The 23,096-nt window shown below is 42.6% G+C and overlaps 1 protein-coding gene across 1 annotated transcript in view; it reads left to right on the forward strand.

Annotated features, from left to right (window-relative positions):
• P2RX7 (purinergic receptor P2X 7) overlaps positions 1 to 21,941 on the forward strand; it is a 52,521-nt gene extending 30,580 nt beyond the window's left edge. The window contains exons 6-13 of the mRNA XM_065889357.1: positions 1,896 to 1,976; positions 2,604 to 2,733; positions 6,276 to 6,412; positions 13,871 to 13,961; positions 15,240 to 15,305; positions 15,393 to 15,542; positions 17,770 to 17,871; positions 21,444 to 21,941. Coding sequence (XP_065745429.1) covers positions 1,896 to 1,976; positions 2,604 to 2,733; positions 6,276 to 6,412; positions 13,871 to 13,961; positions 15,240 to 15,305; positions 15,393 to 15,542; positions 17,770 to 17,871; positions 21,444 to 21,941 — 1,255 coding nt within the window. The remainder of the gene's footprint in view (positions 1 to 1,895; positions 1,977 to 2,603; positions 2,734 to 6,275; positions 6,413 to 13,870; positions 13,962 to 15,239; positions 15,306 to 15,392; positions 15,543 to 17,769; positions 17,872 to 21,443) is intronic.
• Positions 21,942 to 23,096: the final 1,155 nt, after the last annotated feature.

Below are 23,096 nucleotides of genomic sequence, written 5' to 3' on the forward strand. Positions count from 1 at the left end.
AGAGAAAATGAGTTTTTCTTTCCCAACAGTTCCCACAAAAATCCTGTAATGTTCTCAGTGGCCTAAGGCATGTGACAACCTATGAACCGATCACTGCAGTCAAGGGATTGGATTACACTGTTTAACCAGCTCTGGATCACTTGCCCACCCTGGGAGCTGTAGGGATGGACAGGAGATGAGAGTGGGCTGAGAGTGGAAGAGACCTGGCTTCCCCAAAGGGAGAAAATTGAGGTGCGCTACTGCCAAAGGGGGAATTGTTGCTGGACAGGCAAAAATTACAGTGTTCTCTATAGTTATATCTCCAATAGAGCCAAAGTTGGGCTCTGGAAGTCCTGGAATAAAAAGCAGATCATTCTTTTTTTTTTTTTTTGGCTGCATTGGGTCTTCGTTGCTGCACGTGGGCTTTCTCTGGTTGCGGTGAACGGGGGCCACTCTTCATTGTGGTGCACGGGCTTCTCATTGCGGTGGCTTCTCTTGTTGCGGAGCACGGGCTCTAGGCGCACGGGCTTCAGCAGTTGTGGCTCGCGGGCTCTAGAGCGCAGGCTCAGTAGTTGTGGCGCGCGGGCTTAGTTGCTCCGCGGCATGTGGGATCTTCCCAGACCAGGGATCAAACTCATGTCCCCTGCATTGGCAGGCAGATTCTTAACCACTGTGCCACCAGGGAAGTCCTTTTCTTTTTCTTTTTAATATTTATTTATTTAGGTTGCTCTGGGTCTTAGTTGCAGCGAGCGGGGTCCTTAGTTGTGGCATGCATGTGGGATCTAGTTCCCTGACCAGGGATCGAACCAGGGCCCCCTGCATTGGGAGCATGGAGTCTTAACCACTATGCCACTAGGGAAGTCCCCCAAAGCAGATCATTCTTGATGTCCCCTTCCAAATACCCTCCACCTTTAGCCTGTGCTTCTCCCAATATACATCTGCCACCTACTCAGGCATGTCAGGCAACAGTGGTATCTTTTTATGGAGCCAGTTCTCTCCATCTTTAACAGATTGTCAACCCCACAAGGACAAAAACCTCGACTGTCTTGTTCATCACTACATCCCTAGTGCTCAGCCCCATGCCCAGTACAATAAATATTTGTTGAATGAATGAATGCATGGATGGTGGGTGGACCTTCCAGCAGTCGAGAATTTGGGCTCCTCTCACTCATGGAGAATTTTACACTACTCAGAGCCTCTAGAGTGTGAATGATAGAGTCAATTATATATGTGTGGCCCTGTGCTAAAGGCTGAGGATGCCAGGATGAGAAAGTTATCTCAGCCCTGCAGGATCACAAAGCCTATTGTGAAAGATACAAACAGGAGTGTGCTGGAGCTGGCTTGTACCAGCTCTGAGCCATTTCTGCTCATCCCTTCCCAACTCCAAGTTCACTGATGTTCTATTGGTAGCTTGAAATCAGCTAGGGTGGGAGTATTTATACCAGAATAATCAGTAACTCCTACAATATCAGGGCTTTTTGTTTTCCTGGAGAGCTGGTTATTAAACGTTTACCAACATACCACTGTGCATAACTAAACATATAATTATATCAGAGTGAGAAGTATTACAGTAAATGCCACGGGGTCTCTTTTGTTTTTTGTGGTTTTTTTGGCCATGCCACGTGGCTTGCGGGATCTTAGTTCCCTGACCAGGGATCGAACCCGTGCCCCCTACAATGGAAGTGCTGAGTCCTAACCACTGGACCACCAGGGAATTCCTTCCACAGGGGTCTTAAGAAGGGAGAAATTCTTCCTGGAGAAGCTGGAGAATTTTGGAAGGTTTTTCCCAGTGGATTGCATTTCTCTTCATCCATCATATTGACCCAAGCAAGAAACCAGAGCCTCTGGTCCATTGGCCCACTGACTCCTTTGGTCCCTGTAGTCACTGATCCCCATTTTTCATTTCTCTCTTTCAGGCCTGCGCTCTTGGGCAGTGCTGAAAACTTCACTGTGCTCATCAAGAATAATATTGACTTCCCCAGCCACAACTACACCACGTAAGCACCCAGAATGTCTGGCTATATTAGGCATCTACTGCTGTGTAACAAATCACCCGAACACTTAGAAACTAAAAGCAACAAACTTTAATTTTCTCACATAGTTTCTGTGCATCCCAGAATGACATCTGGGTATGACTTCACTGGGCTGTTCTGGCTCAGGGTCTCTCAGGTTGCAGTCAAGCTCTCATCTCCAGACTGGACTGGGGCTGGAGAATACTCTTCCAAGCTCACTCACACAACAGTCAGCAGGAGGGCTCAGTACTTCATCATGTGGACCTCTCCTTCAGACTGCTTGGGTGTCCTTAGGACACGGTGGCCAGCTTTCCCAGAGCAAGAGATCCAAGCCAAAGAGCAAGCAAGTGAGACAGTAACCAAGATGAAAGCCACTGTATTTTATAATCTAATCTCAGAAGAGACACACTATCACTTCTTTCGTATACTATTGGTCGCAGAGACCAACACTGTACGATATGAGAGGGGAATACACAAGGGTGTAAATCCCAGGAGGCAGAATCATTGGAGGCCCTCATGATGCCCGGGTACCACATTGGTTCACTCCTATGAAAGAGATGGATCCCAGTTTTCAATAGAGATGTTTGTTTGTTTGCTTTCTATTATGTGCAGGAGAAACATCTTGCCGGACATAAACGTCACTTGCACCTTTCACAAGACTCAGAATCCACAGTGTCCCATTTTCCGACTAGGAGATATCTTCCAAGAAACAGGAGATAATTTTTCAGATGTGGCAATTCAGGTTGGTGACGTCTTTGTACAGTGGGATGTGGGGGGGTGGGTCAAGGGATGGAGGATGACAAATGGCCAAGAGGCTGGACCACTGGGTCTTAATAATATGCTCATATTTATTGAGCATTTTGTAAATCCATGCATGGTGACAGGGACTTTTCCTGTATCACCTTATCTAATCCCACAACAACTCTATGAGAGACACTCAGTGTATTCGTTTCCTGTGCCTGCTACAACAAATTACCACAAATTTTGTGGCTTAAAACAACACATTTTTTTTTTATACTACTGGAGGTCAGAAGTCCAAAATGAGTTTCACTGGGCCAAAATCAAGATATCAGCAGAGACATGCTCCCTCCGGAGGCTCTAGGGGAGAATCCGTCTCCTTGGCTTTTCCACCTTTTAGAACTGCGCTCCTTCCATTTCTTGGCTCACAGCCCCTTTTTCCCACTTGGAAGCCGGGAGCACAGCATCTTGCTTCAGTGGTCACATTGATTTCTTAATCTGTGTCAAATCCTGCTCTGCCTCCTTCTTATAAAGACCAGTGTGTCTTCAGAGGGTCCACCCAGATAATCCAGGATAATTTCCTCATCTCAAGATCCTTACTTAATCACATCTGCAGTCTCTTTTGCCATTTCAGGTAACATATTCAGAGGTCCAGGGATTAGGACCTAGGATTAGGAATATTTGGGGGACCATTACTCAGACTACCACACTTGGATTAGTCAGGATTCTTCTGGTTGCAATTTATAGAAATCCAACTCAAATGATGTAAGCAAAAACTAAATCAAAAAGTAATTTGGGGGCAAATAATAGAAACCAAACTCAAGTGGATTAAGCAAAAAAGGAACCATATTAACTTGTGTAAAAAGACCAGGAAAAATGAACATTCTAGTATACCCAAGGCATCTTCCTCCCTTGGGAGTTTTCTCTTGCTGTTCCCCTCTGCCTGGAACAGTCTGTCCCAGACATAGCATTAGCTGCCTCCTACACCTACTTCCAATATTTACTCAAATATAAGCTCAGTGAAGCTTTCCCTTACCGCTACATTTAAAGCGACAATTCCCACCTCTATCCCAGCATGCCCTATGGCCCTTTCCATGTTTATTTTTATCCCTGGCACCTAGCATTATCTGACATACTATATATTTTACATACCCATTTGTCTGTTGTCTATTTTCCCTGACTAGAATGTAAGTTCCATGATGGCAGGGACATTTAGATTTTTTTGGGGGGGGGGGTGGTTCATTTTTGTGTAATGTTCAGCCCATAATGGACACTCAATAAATATTTGTTGATTGAATGAAGAGTATCATAGATTTAGGCATAGCTGCCTCCAGGAACTCAAATGATGTCTTCAGGAATCTGACTCCTTTCATCTCTTGATTGTTTCCTTAATGATGATGTCATTCTCAGGCATATTCTCCACATGTCAAAGCAAAGCCACCAAAGCTCTAGCACTGTGCTATCCAATAGGGTAGCCACAAGTCACATGAAGTGACTTAAACTTAATTAAAATTAAATAAAATTAAAATTTTATTTCCTTGGTCATACCAGCCTCATTTCAAGCATTCAGTAACCACTGGCTATTGTACTATACAGCATGAATATAGAATATGTCCATCATCGCAGAAAATCCTATTAGACAATGCTGCTTTAGACTTTCACACTCTATAGCTAGTGGTCCCAGCCAGTAGAGGACTTCTTTTCCTATGGTTCTGGCAAAATGTCTCAGGAAGAGCTCTGATTGGTCTACCTTGGGCCACATATCTATCCTGAATCAATCACAAGGTCCAGAAGGGAGCACTGTCCTGATTGGCCAGGTTTGAGTCATGTGCCCACTCCTGGGGCTTGGAGAGGACATAGCCCCATTCAAACCACTGAGAGTTGGGAAAGGTGTTTCCCCAAGGAAATTCCAGGTAGTTTTCCCAGAAGAAGGCAAATTGGATGCCAAGTGACAAAGGCATTAGATATTCACTGTAATATGTAGAGTGCTTGGCTTAGTGCCTGACAAAAAAATGGCAGTTGTGATTATTCTGTATTATTTCCCCTTTCTCCAAGTCAGAGCCTCCTTGCTACTCATTTCTGTATCCTCAGTATCTAGCATACTGTCTCGAAATGCCTGATTTCATTTATTCAAAGACATACCTTTTTTTCACTTTTAATAGTTTCAAAATCAGGAAGTGCTTTCAGTTGATGGAGTCTCACAGTTTAATTGACAGCATTTTTTTCTTAGAGGAACATTAAGAAAAAAATAAAAAACCCTATGTGTCTTACAAGCAATGGTGTCTAAGATTCAGTGAAATATGATAGTCAGTACTCAAAAACATGTTTGTAGAAAAAAAAAGTACCAAGTATAGGTAAGAGATTAACAGATTCTTTAGAAGTTTAGAGAAGAGAAAGGTCACCATGAATTGAGGGGCACAGGGGTGGCTGAGTGGGTGGGGAAGGATGTTTGCTGGGTCTTGAAGGATGAGGAGGATTTAGCTAGAGAGGTGAGTAGAAGAAACATTTCATTGGGAGAAAAGTCAAGGGCCAAGATTCAAAAATTCAAAGCAGACCGAGCAACTCCACTCCTAAGTATGTACCCACGAAAAATGACAACATATGTTCACACAAAAACTTGTACATAAATGTTCACAGCAGCATTATTCATAATAGCCAAAAGGTGGAAGCAACCCAAGCGTCCATCAAAGGATGAATGGATAAACAAAATGTAGTATGCTCAATCAATGGAATATTCTTCCACCACAGTAAGGAATGAAGTACCGACACATGCTACAACATGGATGAACTTTAAAAGCATCATGCTAAGTGAAAAAAGCCAGACATAAAAGATCATATATTATATGATTTCATTCATATGAAAGTTCAGAATAAGGAACTCTATAGAGACAAAAAGTAGATTAGTGGTTGCTTAGTGCTTGAGAGAGGGGTGGTAACTAAAGTTTACATGTTTTCTTTTGGAGGTAATGAAAATGTTGTAAAATTGATTGTGGTGGCAGTTGCACATATACGTGAATATACTAAAAACTATTAAATGCACAAGTTATGTGGGCATCTGTATCTCAATAAAGCTGTTTTTTAAAAAAAGAAATGAAAGTGCAAAGTGTGTTTAGGGAAAAGCATAGAGATTTCGGAATAAGAGCTTTCTCCAGGGGTGTATTGGGAGATAAGCAGAGAAGATGTGATGGAGCACGATGAATTCCAGTCTAACAAGTTTCAGCTTAAACTTTAATGGAGGGGTGGACATTACAGGTGTCTGATTACAGGAGTGGTTTGTTGAAAGTTATATTTTAGGAAAATAAATTTAACGGCGGCGTGTTCCAGGTGGGAGGAGGAGCAGGGAGATGCGTTTGTAGCTGCCACAGTACTAGTTGTATGAGTTAGATAGGGCTGCACCTATGGCTCTGAAATTTTTAATCAGCATTTTCTTTTTCCCTCAAAAGCCAACTTTTCCTTCAGTGGTGATCACTGTGTAGGGAGATGTCTGATGGCTGCATAACCCATGTCCAGTGGGACTTAGAGATTGTCTCTCGTTGTCTTCCCCAGGGAGGAATCATGGGCATTGAGATCTACTGGGACTGCAACCTGGACAGGTGGTTCCATCACTGCCGTCCAAAATACAGTTTCCGTCGCCTTGACGACAAGACTGCCAAGGAATCCTTGTACCCTGGCTACAACTTCAGGTAACAGTGCTCCAGGTCAGACTTGCCCAGTGACTGGCCACCCTTAGATCCCCAGGGACCTTCCAGGCCTGGCTGAATTGTATCCCCAGCAGCCAGCAAGACTAGTTTTGGTTCCCAAGGCAACAAGAGGAATGTAAAAGACTTCCTCTAAGAGCTAGGCAGTGACTGAATTTTTGTATGAATTATTAAAGAATTGCACACTCTTTGTAAGATAAAAACAAAACTTGGGAAACAGAGAAAAGCATAGAGAAGAGGATAAAAATCACCCATAATTCCTCTATCCTGAGATAACTGAAGATAACCCTCTGGTGAATGTTCCTTCGTCTAACCAATTGTTTTGTGAGGCTTATATGAGACCATATCACATATATAGTTTGGTATTCTGGGGGGGGGTTTCATATGCCAGGTCACTCAAAATTCTTTGTGACCATCACATTAATTATCATCGTATTCCATTGTGAGTGTAATGATAACGTTAGCTACAACTTAGGGAGGGTATTCTATATACCAGGCATTTATATCACCATCACTAAACCTCACAACCACCCTGGAAGGTAGATATTAGTGTCCTGGGGAAAGCTGAGAAAGGTGAAATGATCTCCCCTAGACCCACAGCTAACAGTATGAAGCTCCATAATCCTAACCTAGATCACTAAGACCTTAAAACACACCCTTTCCCTTCCATCTCATAATTTTCTCACCATTCCGCCATTATTGGATATTTGCGGTATTTCTGATTTTTCTTTATAAATAACTCTGTAGTGTATATCTCTGTACATATATCTTTGTTTGAATCCCAGATTATTTCCTTAGGATAAGTTTCTAGAAGCAGAATTATTGGATCAAAGGTTATGAGCATTTTACCATATGCTTTCAGGTTTTAAAAATACTCTGTGGCTATATTTTTCATTTCTCGGATTTATATTCAGTTCTTTTTCAAAGCCACCTATTACTGTTTCAGTGAGATCCATTCTTAGCTTATGGATCCTACTCCTTTTGTCCAATCTACTGTATAACCCCTTTCACACTGAACTGTAGCAACGTGGATGGGATTTCTCTTTGTGGGGCTTTGGAATATTTGTTGGTGGACTTCGGCAGAAATGATCTTGTGCAAAGTTTTGCGTGTGCCATGGGATATGGAGACATTCTTCTGGGGTGATAATTTAATTTTGTAGTTGTTCCTGCCAGGACTGTATGGCATCTATCAATTACAAACCAGTTTTTAGTTTAATTTCTTGGTGCTGGGTGTCTTCACTCCACTAGAAGTATCCCATCCCTGCTTCCTTGCTAAGTAGGGCATCTGCAGCCTCAGCTCCTTTCCCAAGAAGTATGTTAAGACTCTAGCTGCTCAGATACAAATCTGATCTGGTACTCCTAGGGTTCACGTGGCTTTAGTCCCCACTTACCACTCATCTCTAGCACCTGCCCTTCCTTGTTTTGAGCTCAATAATATATTGATATGACTTTAAAAAATACTTTATCTTGCACTTCTTTGTGTAAGTGCAGTGGGGTGGGAGGTGGTAGTGGAGGTGGTGAGGCAGCCTGCCATCTTGATTAGAAATCCTTTTGGTGAGAACATTTTTTTAAAATAAATTTATTTATTTTTGGCTGCGTTGGGTCTTCGTTGTGGTGCACGGACTTTTCATTGTTGTGGCTTCTCTTGTTGCAGAGCATGGGCTCTAGGCACGTGGGCTTTAGGAGTTGTGGCTCGCGGGCTCTAGAGCGCAGGCTCGGTAGCTGTGGCGCACGGGTTTAGTTGCTCCGCGGCATGTGGGATCTTCCCAGACCAGGGCTCGAACCATGTCCCCTACATTGGCAGGCGGATTCTTAACCACCGTGCCACCAGGGAAGCCCAGTAAGAACATCTTAAAGACTCCTGATACCTTGGGTAACATTGCTTCCTCACTGCAGTTTTGTCTAATTTTTAAGGTTCTTTGTAGTACATCGCCTATGCTTCTAGCTTCTGGACTTCAACCCTATGAATTCACTAGAATTCTGGTTCATTTTCACTCTTGAGCTGGCTAGTGCTGGTTTTGTGCTGATCTATTCTTGTTTTGATGCTCTGCACAGTTCAGTCCTCTGCTCCTGACTTTTTCCCATTGGTGATCTTGTGCCCCTAACTTAGTTTCCATGTTACCTCCTACGTCTGGATAATATTTTCAGCCTGTCCCTACAACACGGGGCCAGCAGTAATTTGGCCTCTCAGTTTGAGGCTTATAACACAGTCTCCATGACCTTTCATTTCCTGTGGGAGCCAGGCAGGGGTTCTGTGACTGTAATTATGGCTGGTCATTTTGTGCTCTGGTTCCAGACACAAAGCAGGCTTTTGCTGTTTCCTTTTCAGAGAGAGTTGCTGAGTATATCCCTCAGTTATACAATTTGCTTAAGAAGCTGGTAGGATGTTGATACTGGCATTCTTCATTCATTAAATATATATTGAAGAAAAAAATATTTGTTGCCCCAATGGGTATACATTGGTAAACAAAATAGACAAGTTACTGCTTAGCATATATCCTTATAGGACATGACTATACATATAAGACAAAAATATAATTAAAAAACTCCAAGTCAACATCATTAGTCACCAGGGAAATGCAAATTTAAACCACAATGAAATATAATGACATGCCCACCAGAATGATGAAAATTAAAAACACTGGAAATTCCAAAGGTTGGCAAGGAGGAGGGACAACTGGAATTCTCCTACTTTCCTGGTGGGAGTGTAAAATGGTACAACCACATTAGAGAATTGTTGGGAAGTTTCCTATAAAGGTAAACATACATCTATCCTCTAAACCAGAAATCCCACTCTTAGGTATTTACCCAAGAGAAAGGAAACATATCTCCACAAAAAGATTTGTACATGAATGTTCACAGCATCCTTACTCATAATAGGCAAAACCCAGAAAGAACCCAAATGTGCAATAACAGGTGAATGGAGACATAAATTGTGATATATTTATATAATAAAACACTACTTAACATAAATAAAAATGGAAGAAATTACTGATACACACATCAACATAGATGAATCCCACAGACGTTACGTTGAGTGAAAGAAGCCAGACCTGAACGAGTACATTCTATAATGCCATTTATATGAAGTACAAGAACAGGCAAACTTATCTGTGATGATAAAAGGTAGAACAATGGCTGCTGGGCTGGGGTTTGGGGGTAGGAAGGAGAAGTAGGAACCAATTGGAAGGGAGCACAAGAGTTTTCTGGGGTAATGGAATGTTCTAGATGTTGGTAGGGATCTAGGTTACATAGAGTATTCATTTGTCAAAACTCATTGAATTGAACCCTTAGGACTTGTGCATTTTATTATTATATGTTAGTTATACCTCAATAGAACAAACAAATCCAACAAAACCATTTCAGATGATGATAAACACTTCAAAGAAAATCAAACAAGATAGTGTGACGGGGGTGTGGGGAAATGCAACCAGAAAAGGCCTCTCCAAGCACAGGATAGGACCCCCATAGGCATCATGCACTTTCCTGAGGACTGAACTTTCCTAGTTAAGAGAAACTGCACACATAGGAGTCCATGTTAGGGAATCAACTTGCAAACATATTAGCTTTTCTGAATACTTTTAGTACTAATGGTCTGGACCAGTGGTTCTCAAAGTGCGGGTCCCCATATCAGCATCATGTGGTATCCTGTTAGAAATGCAACTTCTCAGGCTCTACCACAGACCTACTGAATCAGACACTCTGGGGACTGTCTTCATAAGCCTTCCAGGTTATTCTAATGCAAACTTAAGTTTGAGAATCACTAATCTAGACCCTCGATACTCAAATGTGATCCTGGAACCAGCAACATGGGCCTCACCTGGGAGCTTGTTATGATGTACAATCTCAGCCCCCACTCTCAATTTACTGAGTCAAAATCTGCATCTTAAGATTCCCAGGAGACTCATGTGCACATTAAAATCTGAGAAGCACTGGTCTAGACTATATTTTCTAGCATCCCAAATATACTTCCTTCTTAGATGATTCATCTGACTATATTTTCTTTCTACAACCAGGTTGCTAGCTGCCTGGGAGAATGAATAAAATAAAGTGTCTACTTAATCTGAGCATGCAAGTACAGGCCAAAGTACACGTGCACGTGCAAACACACACACACACATTCACGGCTTCCTAACCCTTCTGCTAGCACTCTTATTGAGTCCTGGAGGGGTCCACTTAAGCAAATGGCTCTATTTATATTTTATTTAAAGCAGCATCATTAACTGGCAAGCAGGCTTCAAATTTTGTTTTTGATTTTGTTTTTGGCCTGCAGAATGTTCTGAAAGTTGAGACATTCTATGTAAAAATATGGACTTCCTACTTTTTTTGAAAATTAAACTATTTGAAAAAAATCAACCCATTTGACAACACTGGCTTCATATTCCACAGGGAGCACTCAGCTAGAGCTGAGTATCAGTGGTTCCCCTTAGAAAGGCCATGTGGCTCTTGGTTTGCCATGGTCCTCACCACTCCTTATTGCCTCTTACCTGGCTGCATCACTCATTTCTGTTATCTGGCCCCTATAGGCATTTGAGTTTGAGACCCTTGGCTAAAGGCTGGCTGAGATCAAGATGTAAGAGGATTTTGCCTTCTCGGGGTCAGTGGAATTCCATCCAGGGCCCTGAAACTAGCTCCTAGTTTAGGTAATGTTTTGATCATTCCCAGCTGCTCTACTGAATAGGCTTGTGGCCATTAGCAAAAAGAGAGGCCTGGATCAGTGGTCCCCGACTGCCCTCACAGGCTGTTTTTACAGCAATCAGCGGACGCATGCAGGGCAATGTACCAATCAGATGTTATCAAATGTTCTTCAAGTCACTGAGCTAAGCCTAAGAACATTAGCTCCTGGAGAGATCTGAGCTTTCTGAAGAACTGGTTGTGATGTTAATATTCTTTTAGAACAAAGTTTTAGAGCATTGGTTCTCTGGAATAAGCACAAGAAGAAATCTTTAGCCAAAAATAAAATGTCAAGATCTGACAGGTAACTGGACAAGTTATTGTCAAATAGCCACACAAAAGGGAAGGAAGTTAGAGGTTATATGAGGTTTATGAGAAAATATAAATTTCTAAAACATAGGAAGTTGAAGGAATTGATCACGTTGCAGAATTTTGTCCTTTACCAAAAGATCCATGGCAAAAGATCCTTTTTCAATTATTCAGTTTATTTACAAGATGTGTAAAGCAGGGAAGACCCACACAGAATAGAATGCCTGATGTGCTTCTCTGCTTCTCAGAATGGGTGTGCGTGTGTATTCATTTCCTATGGCCGCTATAACAAATTACCACAAACTTGATGGCTTTAAACAACAGAAATTTATCTCTCACAATTCTGGAGGCCAGAAGTCCAAAATCAAGGTGTCAGCAGGGACATACTCCCTCTAAAGTCTCTAAGGGAGGATCTTTCCTTGCCTATTCTAGCTTTTGCTGGCTCTAGGTGGTCCTTAACTTGTGGCTGCATCCCTCCAGTATCTGCCTCCATCTTTATATGACATTCTCCTCTGTGTTTCTGTTTCAACTCTCCCTTTCCTTTTTCTTATAAGGATACAGCCATTGGATTTAAGACCCACCCTAAATCCAGGACGATCTCATCTTGAGATCCTTAACTCATTTACATCTGCAAAGATCCTATTTCCAAATAAGGTCACATTCACAGGTGCAGGGGTTAGGCACTTGGACTTATCTTTTTGGGGGGCCATTATTCAACCCACTACAGAGTGTAAAAACATCCTTGCCCAGGGCCTGGTGTTCTGAGTGTGGCCCACTGATCACCTGCATCAGAACCACCTGGTACCTTTCCTGGAAATACAGATTCCTAGAAACACCTCACACCTTTTGAAACCACCCTTTGGGGGTGAGGCCCAGGAATCTGCCTTTTGAACACACTTCCCAAGTGATTCTTGCCCTCAGTTTGAGACCCACTGTACAAAGACGCTGAAAGCAGAAATTCAAGTATTTACTATACAATGTTAACCTTCCAGCAAAACAGCTTGCATAGAGAGATAATGCAACCCTGGGGCATGGAGTGGTGATGCATGCTTGCTTTGTATTTTAAAAAACAAATCAATTAATAGAGCAGAAGAAAGTACTGTCATGGAGTGAGAACAATCAGATGCAAAGAAACTGAAACCCCTTTGGCCAAAAACAGGCACTGAAGCGCCTGAGAATATCTAACTGATCTCAATGTCAGATCGTAAGTTTAAAAAGCATAAGAATTTCAGATGTTCCAAACTATATTTTGGCAGAGCATCTGTTTTCTCTTTTCTTCTCTCCCCACACCTGTAAATAGATTATGAATTAATAACTCAAAGAAAATATATGTCCTTACCTAAAAACAGCCACCAAAAGTGGTAAGAGGGAGGGTCAGATTTAAAAGTTTTGTGAGGCCTGTGGCTTAAGCCTTCCTAATTATTCATGAAAAACAAAACATGACACTTTCCCTGACTGTAGCACTGATGAGGGCTGCATATTTTGGGTGACTGTGATTTGTGCCCAGGTCCTAATTTATAAAGGTGACTGAGTAGTAACACAGAGAAGTCAATGCCCTTGAAAGAAGAATTTCCCGAGAGGTGGGGCACACCAGGTCACACAGGGCCACAGGGAGAAGCACCAGGTTTGGTCAGGGGTTAGCAGGAGAAAGGGGAAAGCACAGCCCAGAGCCTTTACTGTGTTTTCTGTGGGAAAGGAAAGGCAGGGCAAGGGAAACAGCTTAGGATTGGCTAGTTTGAGTAATGTTGGTGGGCTCTGGGCTACAGGGGTTGTCTCTGGTTGTCTGGTACCTGGCCCTGGGCAAGTTAGAGCAGGGGAAATGTTGGCTGGGTGTGTGAAAGTTAGATACAGAAGGTGGCTGGAGATATGGACTCAGGATTGGTCAGAGGGTTTGTAACATGATTTTCACATACTTGCAAAAGCTGGATGGCAGGGGGCATGTAAACAACATTGCCTGCTAGTTTGGCCCTGGTGATAATGGATGCCAAACAGACAAACATAGAATCTTAAGAAAACACAGAGCAGATTGCTGAGGGGCACCTGTTCCCAATCCATTCATTAGTATCTAAGATTCACCCTCCCCCTCTTTGTTCTAGAAGCTAAACTTTTCCCTCTTAGAGAATGATCAGAGTGCTTGAAGTTATTTTTTTTAATTTCTCTTGTTGTTAACCCTGTATTGGTTAAAAATTGTTCATTTTAATCTTAAACTAAAACACAGACTTTCCATCATCCTGTGATGCTGGAAGTAGAGAAGGTGACGTGGAGAAGTGGTGCCTTGGTTCAAGGTGAAGAGACAGAGAATTTCATGGGTTTGGATTGTGTTCTTTCCTTTGCCAACCAAAGCAGAGCTAGAAGACGGACAAAGAAGACTAGATCGGCTACTGGTTCGGTTTTTCTTTTCATAAAATACCAGCACTTCCAGAGAGATCTTTATAAATATGTATCCTTTTCCTCCTACAGATATGCCAAGTACTATAAGGAAAATAATACCGAAAAGCGGACCCTGATAAAAGCCTTTGGGATCCGTTTTGACATCCTGGTTTTTGGCACCGTAAGTCTCTTCTCGCTTTCAGCCACTGGCATCTCCGTTCCTATGACTGTGTCTTAATTATTGCTGTAGTGTCTCAAAGGGTGAATGTTTTGGTCATAGTCGTTAGCTGGCACTGTGCATCTTGCATGTGGGATCAGAGACGGGGAAGAAATGTTCTTGTTCTTGGACAAGTCATCTAATGAGTACAAGAGTGGGCTTGGGGAGAAAACCTAATACTCAATTTTCAATATACTCTGATGCTTAAAAAAGAGAGAGAAAGAAATCCCTCTGCAAAATACTTTGTAAGGAATCCAATTCAAATGGGCTTAGGAAAAAAGAAGACTTTTTTTTTTTCAGTTCACATAACTGAAAAATCCAGAGGCAATTTTCAGGCTTCGGGCAGCATGAATCCAGATGTCTTAACAACATCATCAGGAACCTGCCTCCCTCCATCTCTTACATTTGTTCTCCTCTGTTTTGGTGTCATTCACAGCGGGTCATCTTATGCAGTGGTGTCAGCAGCTACTTATACCTTAGCAATTTAGCAACCTCAGTGAAAAGAGGACATCTCAGCAAAAGCCTCAGCAGATGCCACTGGCTTTGACTGGCCCAATATGGGCCAGATGCTCACTGCTGAACTGTGACCAGGGTCACTCGCAATGGCTGGTCTTACATCAGCCCTGAACCAGCCCCTTCCCCGCAAACTACATGGACTGAGTATGGACACAGATGGTTCTCCAAAGGAAAACGGGCATGCTGTCTCCAGAAGGAGGGGATGCTGGGTATGCAAAAATCAACAGATGCCCACATACCTTGTCTGACAGCGTATTATTTATGTAACATGGTGATAAGCAGCACAAGAATCGATGAGATACAGTGAGAGGAGAGGACACAAAGACACAGAATAAAAACCACAGGGACATCTATGGGAAGAGTTTGTGCAGACATTCCTTCCCTCTGTTTCCAAAGTAATCTCAAATCACTTTTAGGGAAAGCTCTTTTGAAACCCTCACCTTGAATGGAATAAAAAACTTTCAATGGTTCTCCTCTCAGTGTGTGAGTTCCAGTGCTTATTTGTTTAAAACATCCATGTTTTCAAGCACATCCTGAAAGGCAGAAGCAGGAGGAATGGGATTCATATTTTGTCTCCTTAATCTTTGTTGCCGTGAACACTTTGAATGCATCTGTCAAATTCACGGCACTAGACTCCCTCCTCTGCTGGAACTTACAATTACATGTTAGAGCAAAAGAGCATTGCTCTGAATTTCAACCGGGTAACCTTTTGTATTCTGTTTCCAGGGAGGAAAATTTGACATTATTCAGCTGATCGTGTACATCGGTTCAAACCTCTCTTACTTTGGTTTGGTAAGGGATTCTCTTTCTCACATTTTATGAAAATGATTTGGCAAAAGGAAGTTTCACTGACATGGTGCTTGTCTGGGTTTTTCCCAGGCCACTGTGTTCATTGACTTTCTCATCAACACTTACTCGAATAAATGCTGTCGATCCCGTTTTTATCCCTTTTGCAAGTGCTGTGAACCCTGTGCAGTCAATGAATACTACTACAGGAAGAAGTGTGAATCCATTGTGGAGCCAAAGCAGGTAAGGCTTGCTGTGTCTATGGAATGTTAAAACACCTGTATGGCCCATTGGACGACGGAGAAGTTTGCAAAAATAAGGCCAAGGGCTTCCCTGGTGGCGCAGTGGTTGAGAGTCTGCCTGCCGATGCAGGGGACACGGGTTCATGCCCCGGTCCGGGAAGATCCCATGTGCCGCGAAGCGGCTGGGCCCGTGAGCCATGGCCGCTGAGCCTGCGCGTCCAGAGCCTGTGCTCCACAGCGGGAGAGGCCACAACAGTGAGAGGCCCGCGTACCGCAAAATAAATAAATAAATAAATAAATAAAAAATAAGGCCGAAATCATAGGTGTAATCAATCCCATGGTGGATAATTCTCTGAACTCTACCCCAATCCACCATCTCTCAGATGAATCCTTTAGTTTTAGTGAAGAATAGACACAAAAATGAAGAAGCAAGATATAGGGAAAACAAATTTTTATGTTCCAGGATTTGTCAGTTTTGTCAGATTTATTAAATTGGTTGTGTAAGAAAAGTATAATGACTTTGGAGAACAATTTGTAAATCTAGTAACATTTAAATGGGACATACTTTACAGCCTGGCATTTCCACTTCTCTATACTTGCCTTAGAGAAACACTCACATGGGTACCCACGTAGTACACATGTACCAGATGTCCATCACAGTGCTGTCTGTGACAGTGAAGGGGAGCATCTGCCCAAATGTCCAATAGGTGAATGGTGATATAAACTATGATAAATCCATAGTAAGGAAGGCCTGGTACCAGTTTTTAAAAATGAGGTAGATTATAATAAAAGCAAACGTTTACATAGCATTTCCAGTGCTACGTATACATTAACTCACTGAATCCTCACACAACCCTACAGGTAGGTTTATGGGATTATGATTATTAGCAGAACTCTAGATAGGTGTTATTATTATCTCTTTCTATAGATGAGGAAATTGAGGCACAGGAAGGTTAAATAATTTGCCCAAAGTCATACAGTTAGTAAGTGGCAGAGCTGAAATTCCAACTCAGGCAGGCTGGTTTCAGAATCCATGTTTATAACCACTATGTTACAGGTACTGGCATGAGCAAATATCCAAGACATTTGTTGACAGGAAAAAAGCAAACTATGGAACAATATATATGGTATGATACATAGGTTAAAAAGCAACAATACACATAAACTAATTCTATGTTTTTTCTACATGTATATTATATATGTCCATTTATATACACACACATATAGATTCTGTATATTTTCTACATGTATTATACACACACACATATAAATGTGTGTGGGGAGGTAATATACGTATAAAAAAAGGTGCTGGACATTCATAAAAGTGATAACAGTGGGGGCTTCCCTGGTGGTGCAGTGGTTGAGAGTCTGCCTGCCGATGCAGGGGACACGGGTTCGTGCCCCGGTCCAGGAAGATCCCACATGCCCCAGAGCGGCTGGGCCCGTGAGCCATGGCCGCTGAGCCTGCGTGTCCGGAGCCCGTGCTCCACAACGGGAGAGGCCACAACAGTGAGAGGCCCGCGTACCACAAAAAAAAAAAAAAGTGATAACAGTGATTGCTTCTGGAAAGGAGCCTAGGATGGGGGAGTGGTCAGAGTGGTCAAATTTTAGTTCACCTGTATGGTTTTGATTTGATTAATTTGGAATTTACTACATTGACTCCATGATTTCCTCCAATCAAAGAGAAATCTCTGGTATTTAAAAACAACAGAGGGTTTCTTTCTTTTATCCAAGAACATTGCTGTCCTTTTTTAGCAGCTGAATGCACAATTCATTGTTCATTGTACATGTATTTGCAATTAAAGTAAAAGTTCATCTTTGCAACTAAAATTAATCACCATTTCATGGCCCAAGATGGGATGAAATTTAATGAAAATATAAATAATTTAAGATTCAATAGTATAACTTTCTGGAGATATTCAACCTAGAGTAACTGAAATTGAGGGAACACAACAAAGGAATTTTACATAGCACTTGGGGGACCTACAGATATTAGGCAGTAAGCTGTGGATACTCTAAATCTACAAATTAAGGTGCTTGGGGATCAATTTCTGATTTACCTTTAGACTCGGAATCATTCTTTCTTTGTTAGCAAGAGTTTTTGGTTAGCTTGTGTAACAGGTTGTCATTTGGAAATAGGAATAACTGTTGCCTTTAGATATGTTCAGATATGCAATTCGTGATAATTCTGAACTAAAGTTGGTAACATTTTAATCTTTATTTCCTAGACATTAAAATATGTGTCCTTTGTGGATGAACCCCACATTAGGATGGTAAACCAAAGGCTACTTGAGAGAAGTCTGCAAGATGTTGAAGGTGAAGAGGTGCCAGTAAGTTATTTCGTCATTTTTTTCTTCTCGGTCACGCCACGCAGCATGCAGGATCTTAGTTCCCCAATCAGGGATCGAACCCGTGTCCCCTGCAGTGGAAGCGCAGAGTCCTAACCACTGGACTGCCAGCAAATTCCTGTAGTCTTTTTTTCTTTTTTAAGAGAAAACTTACTATTTTATTTATTTATTTATTTATTTATTTACTTTTGGCTGCATTGGGTCTTCCTTGCTGCGTGCTGGCTTTCTCTAGTTGCGGCGAGCGGGGGCTGCTCTTCGTTGCGGTGCATGGCCTTCTCATTGTGGTGGCTTCTCCTGCTGCAGAGCACGGGCTCTAGGCACACGGGCCTCAGTAGTTGCGGCACACAGGCTTAGTTGCTCCACGGCATGTGGGATCCTCCCAGACCAGGGCTCGAACCCGTGTCCCCTGCACTGGCAGGCAGATTCCCAACCATTGCACCACCAGGGAAGCCCAAAACTTACTATTAAATATAAATATATCTAGAAATGTGTATAAATCACAATTGATGACAAAGTAAACCACATGTAACAAGCACCCAGATTTAAAAAGTGACTATTACTAGCAGAAGTCCCTTTTATGCCTCCAAATTACTACCTTCCCTTAAAAGTAGTCATTATCCTGTATTCATGGTTAGTTTTACCTCTTCTAGAATATTTTTATTTAAAAATTATTTTTATAATTTTTAAAAAATTTAAATCCTATAGTATGTATTCATTACATACTCTGTTGAGTGTCTGGCTTCCTTCCCTCAATATTATTTTTGTGAGAGTCATCCATGATGTTGTGTATAGCAATGGTTCATTCTCGTTGTATAATTTCCATTTTATAAACATTCAATTTATTTATCCATTCTATTGTTGAATGAACTACCTATTTGGGTAGTTTCCACTTTGGGGTTCATGCCAATGATGCTGCTACAGTAAACGTATGGCACCTAAGAGTGGAACTGGTAAGTCATAAGGCAGGTGTGTGTTCAGCTTTAGTAGATACCACCTAACAGTTCTCTGAAGTGGGTGTTCATTTTTTTTTTTTTGCGGTACGCAGGCCTCTCACTGTTGTGGCCTCTCCTGATGGGGAGCACAGGCTCCAGACGCGCAGACTCAGTGGCCATGGCTCACGGGCCCAGCTGCTCCGTGGCATGTGGGAGCTTCCCCGACCCGGGCACGAACCCATGTCCCCTGGCATCAGCAGGCGGACTCCCAACCACTGCGCCACCAGGGAAGCCCTGAAGTGGTGTTCTAATTCACATTCTCCCCATCAGTTTTGGCTGCTGGACATCTTCACTAACTGCGTTAGTTTTCTACAGCTGCCATAATAAATGACCACAAACTAGGTAACTTGGAACAACAGAAATTTATTCTCTCACAGTTCTGGAGGCCAGAATTCTGAAATCAAAGTCTGAAATCAAGGTGTCAGCAGGGCTGTACTCCCTCTGAAGGCTCTAGGGGAGGTTCCTTTCTTGCTTCTTCCAGCTCCAGGAGCTTATTACACCTGTTAGGATGTCCAGTACAATACTGAATAGAAGTGATAAGACCAAGCATCTTTATCTCATTCCCTATGTCAGAAAGAAAGTTTTTTACTTCACTATAGTACTTGCTGTAGGTCTTTTTATTTTTTCCGGCCTCACCCCACGTCTTGCAGGATCCTAGTTCCCAGACCAGGGATTGAACCCGGCCCACCACAGTGAGAGTGCCACGTCCTAACCACCGGACCACCAGGGAAGTCCCTGCTGTAGGTTTTTAAAGAATGCTCTATCAGATTAAGAAAATTCCCCTCTGCTCCTAGTTTACTAAGAATTTTTATCATGAATGGATACTGAATTTTAAAATAACGTGTTTTTTCTGCTTCTTTCCAAATAATCAATGAGTTTTCTTTTCTTCTGTCATGTGGTGCATTACACTGATTGGGTTTCAAATATTAAGCCAACCTTGCAGGAATCTGCAATAACATCAGTTTGAGTGCGATGTATGATTCTTTGTATTTACTGCTGGATTCAATTCCCTAATATTTAAGAATTCTACATCTCTTCTTGAGAGAGTCTGGCCAAAATTTTTCCACTCTTGTAATGTTTTTACCAGATCTGGGTATAAAGTGAACTCCTGTGTGTTGGGGTGGGTGTGGTAATATACACATAACCTAAAATTTACCATTTTAATCATTTTAAAGTGTGAAGTTCAGGGACTTCCCTGGTGGTCCAGTGGTTGGGACTCCGTGTTCCCAATGTGGGGGTCCCGGGTTTGATCCCTGGTCGGGGAGATGTATCCCACATGCTGCAACTGGAAGAGCCCACATGCCGCAACTAAAGATCCTGCATGCTGCAGCGAGGATCCTGTGCACAGCAGCGAGGATCCCGTGTGCTGCGGCTGGGAGCTGGCATAGCCAAATAAATAAATAAATACATAATTTTTTTAAAGAGGAAAAAAAATAAAGTGTACAGTTCAGTGACATTTAGTATATCCACAATGCTGTGCAACCATCACCACTATCTAGCTCCAGAGCCTTTTCACACCCCAAAAGGAAACCTTATATCCATTCAGCAGCCACTACTCACTCACTTCTCCCCAGCCCCTGGTGACCATTAATCTGCTTTCTGTAGATTTCTGTATACATGGATGTACCTATTCTGGACATTTCATGTAAATTGAGTCATACAATATTTGTCCTCTTATGTCTGGCTTCTTTCATTTAGCATAATGTCAAGGTTCCATCCATGTTTAGCTAAACATCCATGTTTAGCATTTGTCAGCACTTCTTTCCTTTTTATAGCTGAATAATAGTCCATTGTATGAACATAACATTTTTTTAATCCATTCATCCATTGACAGACACTCAGGTTATTTTCACCCTTTGGTTACTATAATAGTGCTGCTGTGAACATTCATGTACAAGAACCATTCAATTTTAATGTACTTAACTCAGACTTTCTTTGTCTGGTGAATGAAGGTATATGTCACAAAGAATAGACAAAAATGATGGCAATTATGGCAACTTCCACTGGAGGATAACAAATGGATTTTTTCAGAAAAGAGAGCATGGTGAGAAAGGAGAAAGCAGAGCTAAGTCAACAAATATTTACTGTCTACTATGTGTGGGCACTGTCCTAGGCATTGGGAATGCAGGCAGTAAACAAAGCAAAACAAAGCAAACAAATCATTAAGTAAACATATCAATTCGTAAGATCATTTCCTCATAACAAACATAGAACATCATTATGTGATAAGAGAATGACCTGGGAGGAGGGGAACTACCTAGATCAGGTGGTCAAGGCAAGAAGGTCTCTCTGAAGAGATATATGTATTGAGGCCTGGCTTTTCTGAATTTCACTTTCCAAATCTGTAATATGGAGATCAGAACACATATCTCACGAGGTTCTCCAAAAGCTTAAATGAGGCAGTTCTTGCAAAACACAGTCCTGATATATACATTTAATAAATGATAGCTACTAGTATTAATGTAATATTAAATGTAATTTTACAAGTTAATAATAAAGTTAAAGAACCTAGAACCCTAGGGGTTGTCAGTGCTGATGGGTTTGGAAACTTGCCTTTTTCAGAGACCCCCGATGGACTTCACAGACTTGTCCAGGCTGCCTCTGTCTCTTCACGAGCCACCCCCCATTCCTGGACAACCAGAGGCTATCCAGCTGCTCAGTGAAGGGGCAACCGCTAGATCCAGTGACTGCCCGAATTGGTGCCAGTGCGGAAAGTGCCTCCCATCCCAACTCCCTGAGAGACAAAGATACTTGGAGGAGCTGTGCTGTCGGAAAAAGCTGGGTGCCTGTATCACCACCTCAGAGCCGTTCAAGAAGCTTATCCTGTCCAGACATGTCCTGCAGTTCCTCCTGCACTACCAGGAGCCCTTGCTGGTGCTGGATGCAGATTCTACCAACAGCCAGCTGCGGCACTGTGCCTACAGGTGCTATACTACGTGGCGCTTTGGCTCCCAGGACCTGGCTGACTTTGCCATCCTGCCCAGCTGCTGCCGCTGGAGGATCCGGAGAGAGTTTCCCAAGAGGGAAGACCAGTACAGTGGCTTCAAGAGTCCTTACTGATGTGCTGAGCAGTCATATAACATTGCCTTTGCTTGCATCTTGAGCTTCACCTGCAAAGATGTGTGTCCAGATTTTCAGCCAAAGGGAAATGTGCTTTCCTCCTCCCCCAGCTCTGTTTGTGTCAGAGAGCAAAGTGACCGGGGTAAACAAACAGCAACTAAACTAGAATCCCTCAGCATGGACTGAGAGTCAAGAGATTCAGATTTATATCTCCATTCTATCCCTAGGAAGTTGTGTGATCCTAGGCCTCTAACCTCTGTACCTCAGTTGCCTTATTATCCAATCTATTGTTTCACAGGGATATTAGGAGAGCAAATTGAGACAGTGTACACAAACTCTCTTATTAACGCATAAAGAGCTACATGAATGTGAAGCAGCTCGTTTTGAGGTGAGACTAGGATAGTGTCCAACTATCAACAAACCCTTGGGTCCTGGTTAAAGAATGGGGAGGATTAAAAGTTTTGGCACAAATTTTTTGGCATTTGTCCTATAGGACCTGAGAGGTTATATCTCCTCCCCTTGTGTCTTGGCAGCTCTGATCACTTTATCCAATGATAAAGTGATGCTGTGTCAGGTTCAGGGTCTTGGTCTTAAGATGCTGTCAGCTTCCACTTCCTGTCCCTTGAAACTCTTGCTGTGAAGGAAGCAAGCTCCCATGTAAAAATCTGCCTATCCTGGGTCCACCCTGCTGTGAAGAAGCCCAAGCAGCCATGTGAAGAGGAGAGATGCCCCCAGCATTCAAGCCGTCCAAGCCCATGGGAGAGAAGAAGCCTTCAGATGATTCCAGATCCTGCTAACATATGACTGCAACTGCATCAGACAACCCAAGTGAGAGCTACCCAGTGAACCCACAGAACAAAAATTGTTATTTTAGGGCTTCCTTGGTGGCGCAGTGGTTGAGAGTCCGCCTGCTGATGCAGGGGACACGGGTTTGTGCCCCGGTCCAGGAAGATCCCACACGCCGCGGAGTGGCTGGGCCCGTGAGCCATGGCCGCTGAGCCTGCGCGTCCGGAACCTGTGCTCCGCAACAGGAGAGGCCACAATAGTGAGAGGCCCGCGTATCGCAAAAAAAAAAAAAAAAAAAAAGTGAATAGCAGGTTTTCGGATCCTCCTGCAGGATTTCCGTTTCAAGGTTTTGGCACTAGAACGGACTAT

Source organism: Phocoena phocoena, chromosome 13, assembly GCF_963924675.1.
Source record: "Phocoena phocoena chromosome 13, mPhoPho1.1, whole genome shotgun sequence".
Lineage (NCBI taxonomy): Eukaryota > Metazoa > Chordata > Mammalia > Artiodactyla > Phocoenidae > Phocoena > Phocoena phocoena.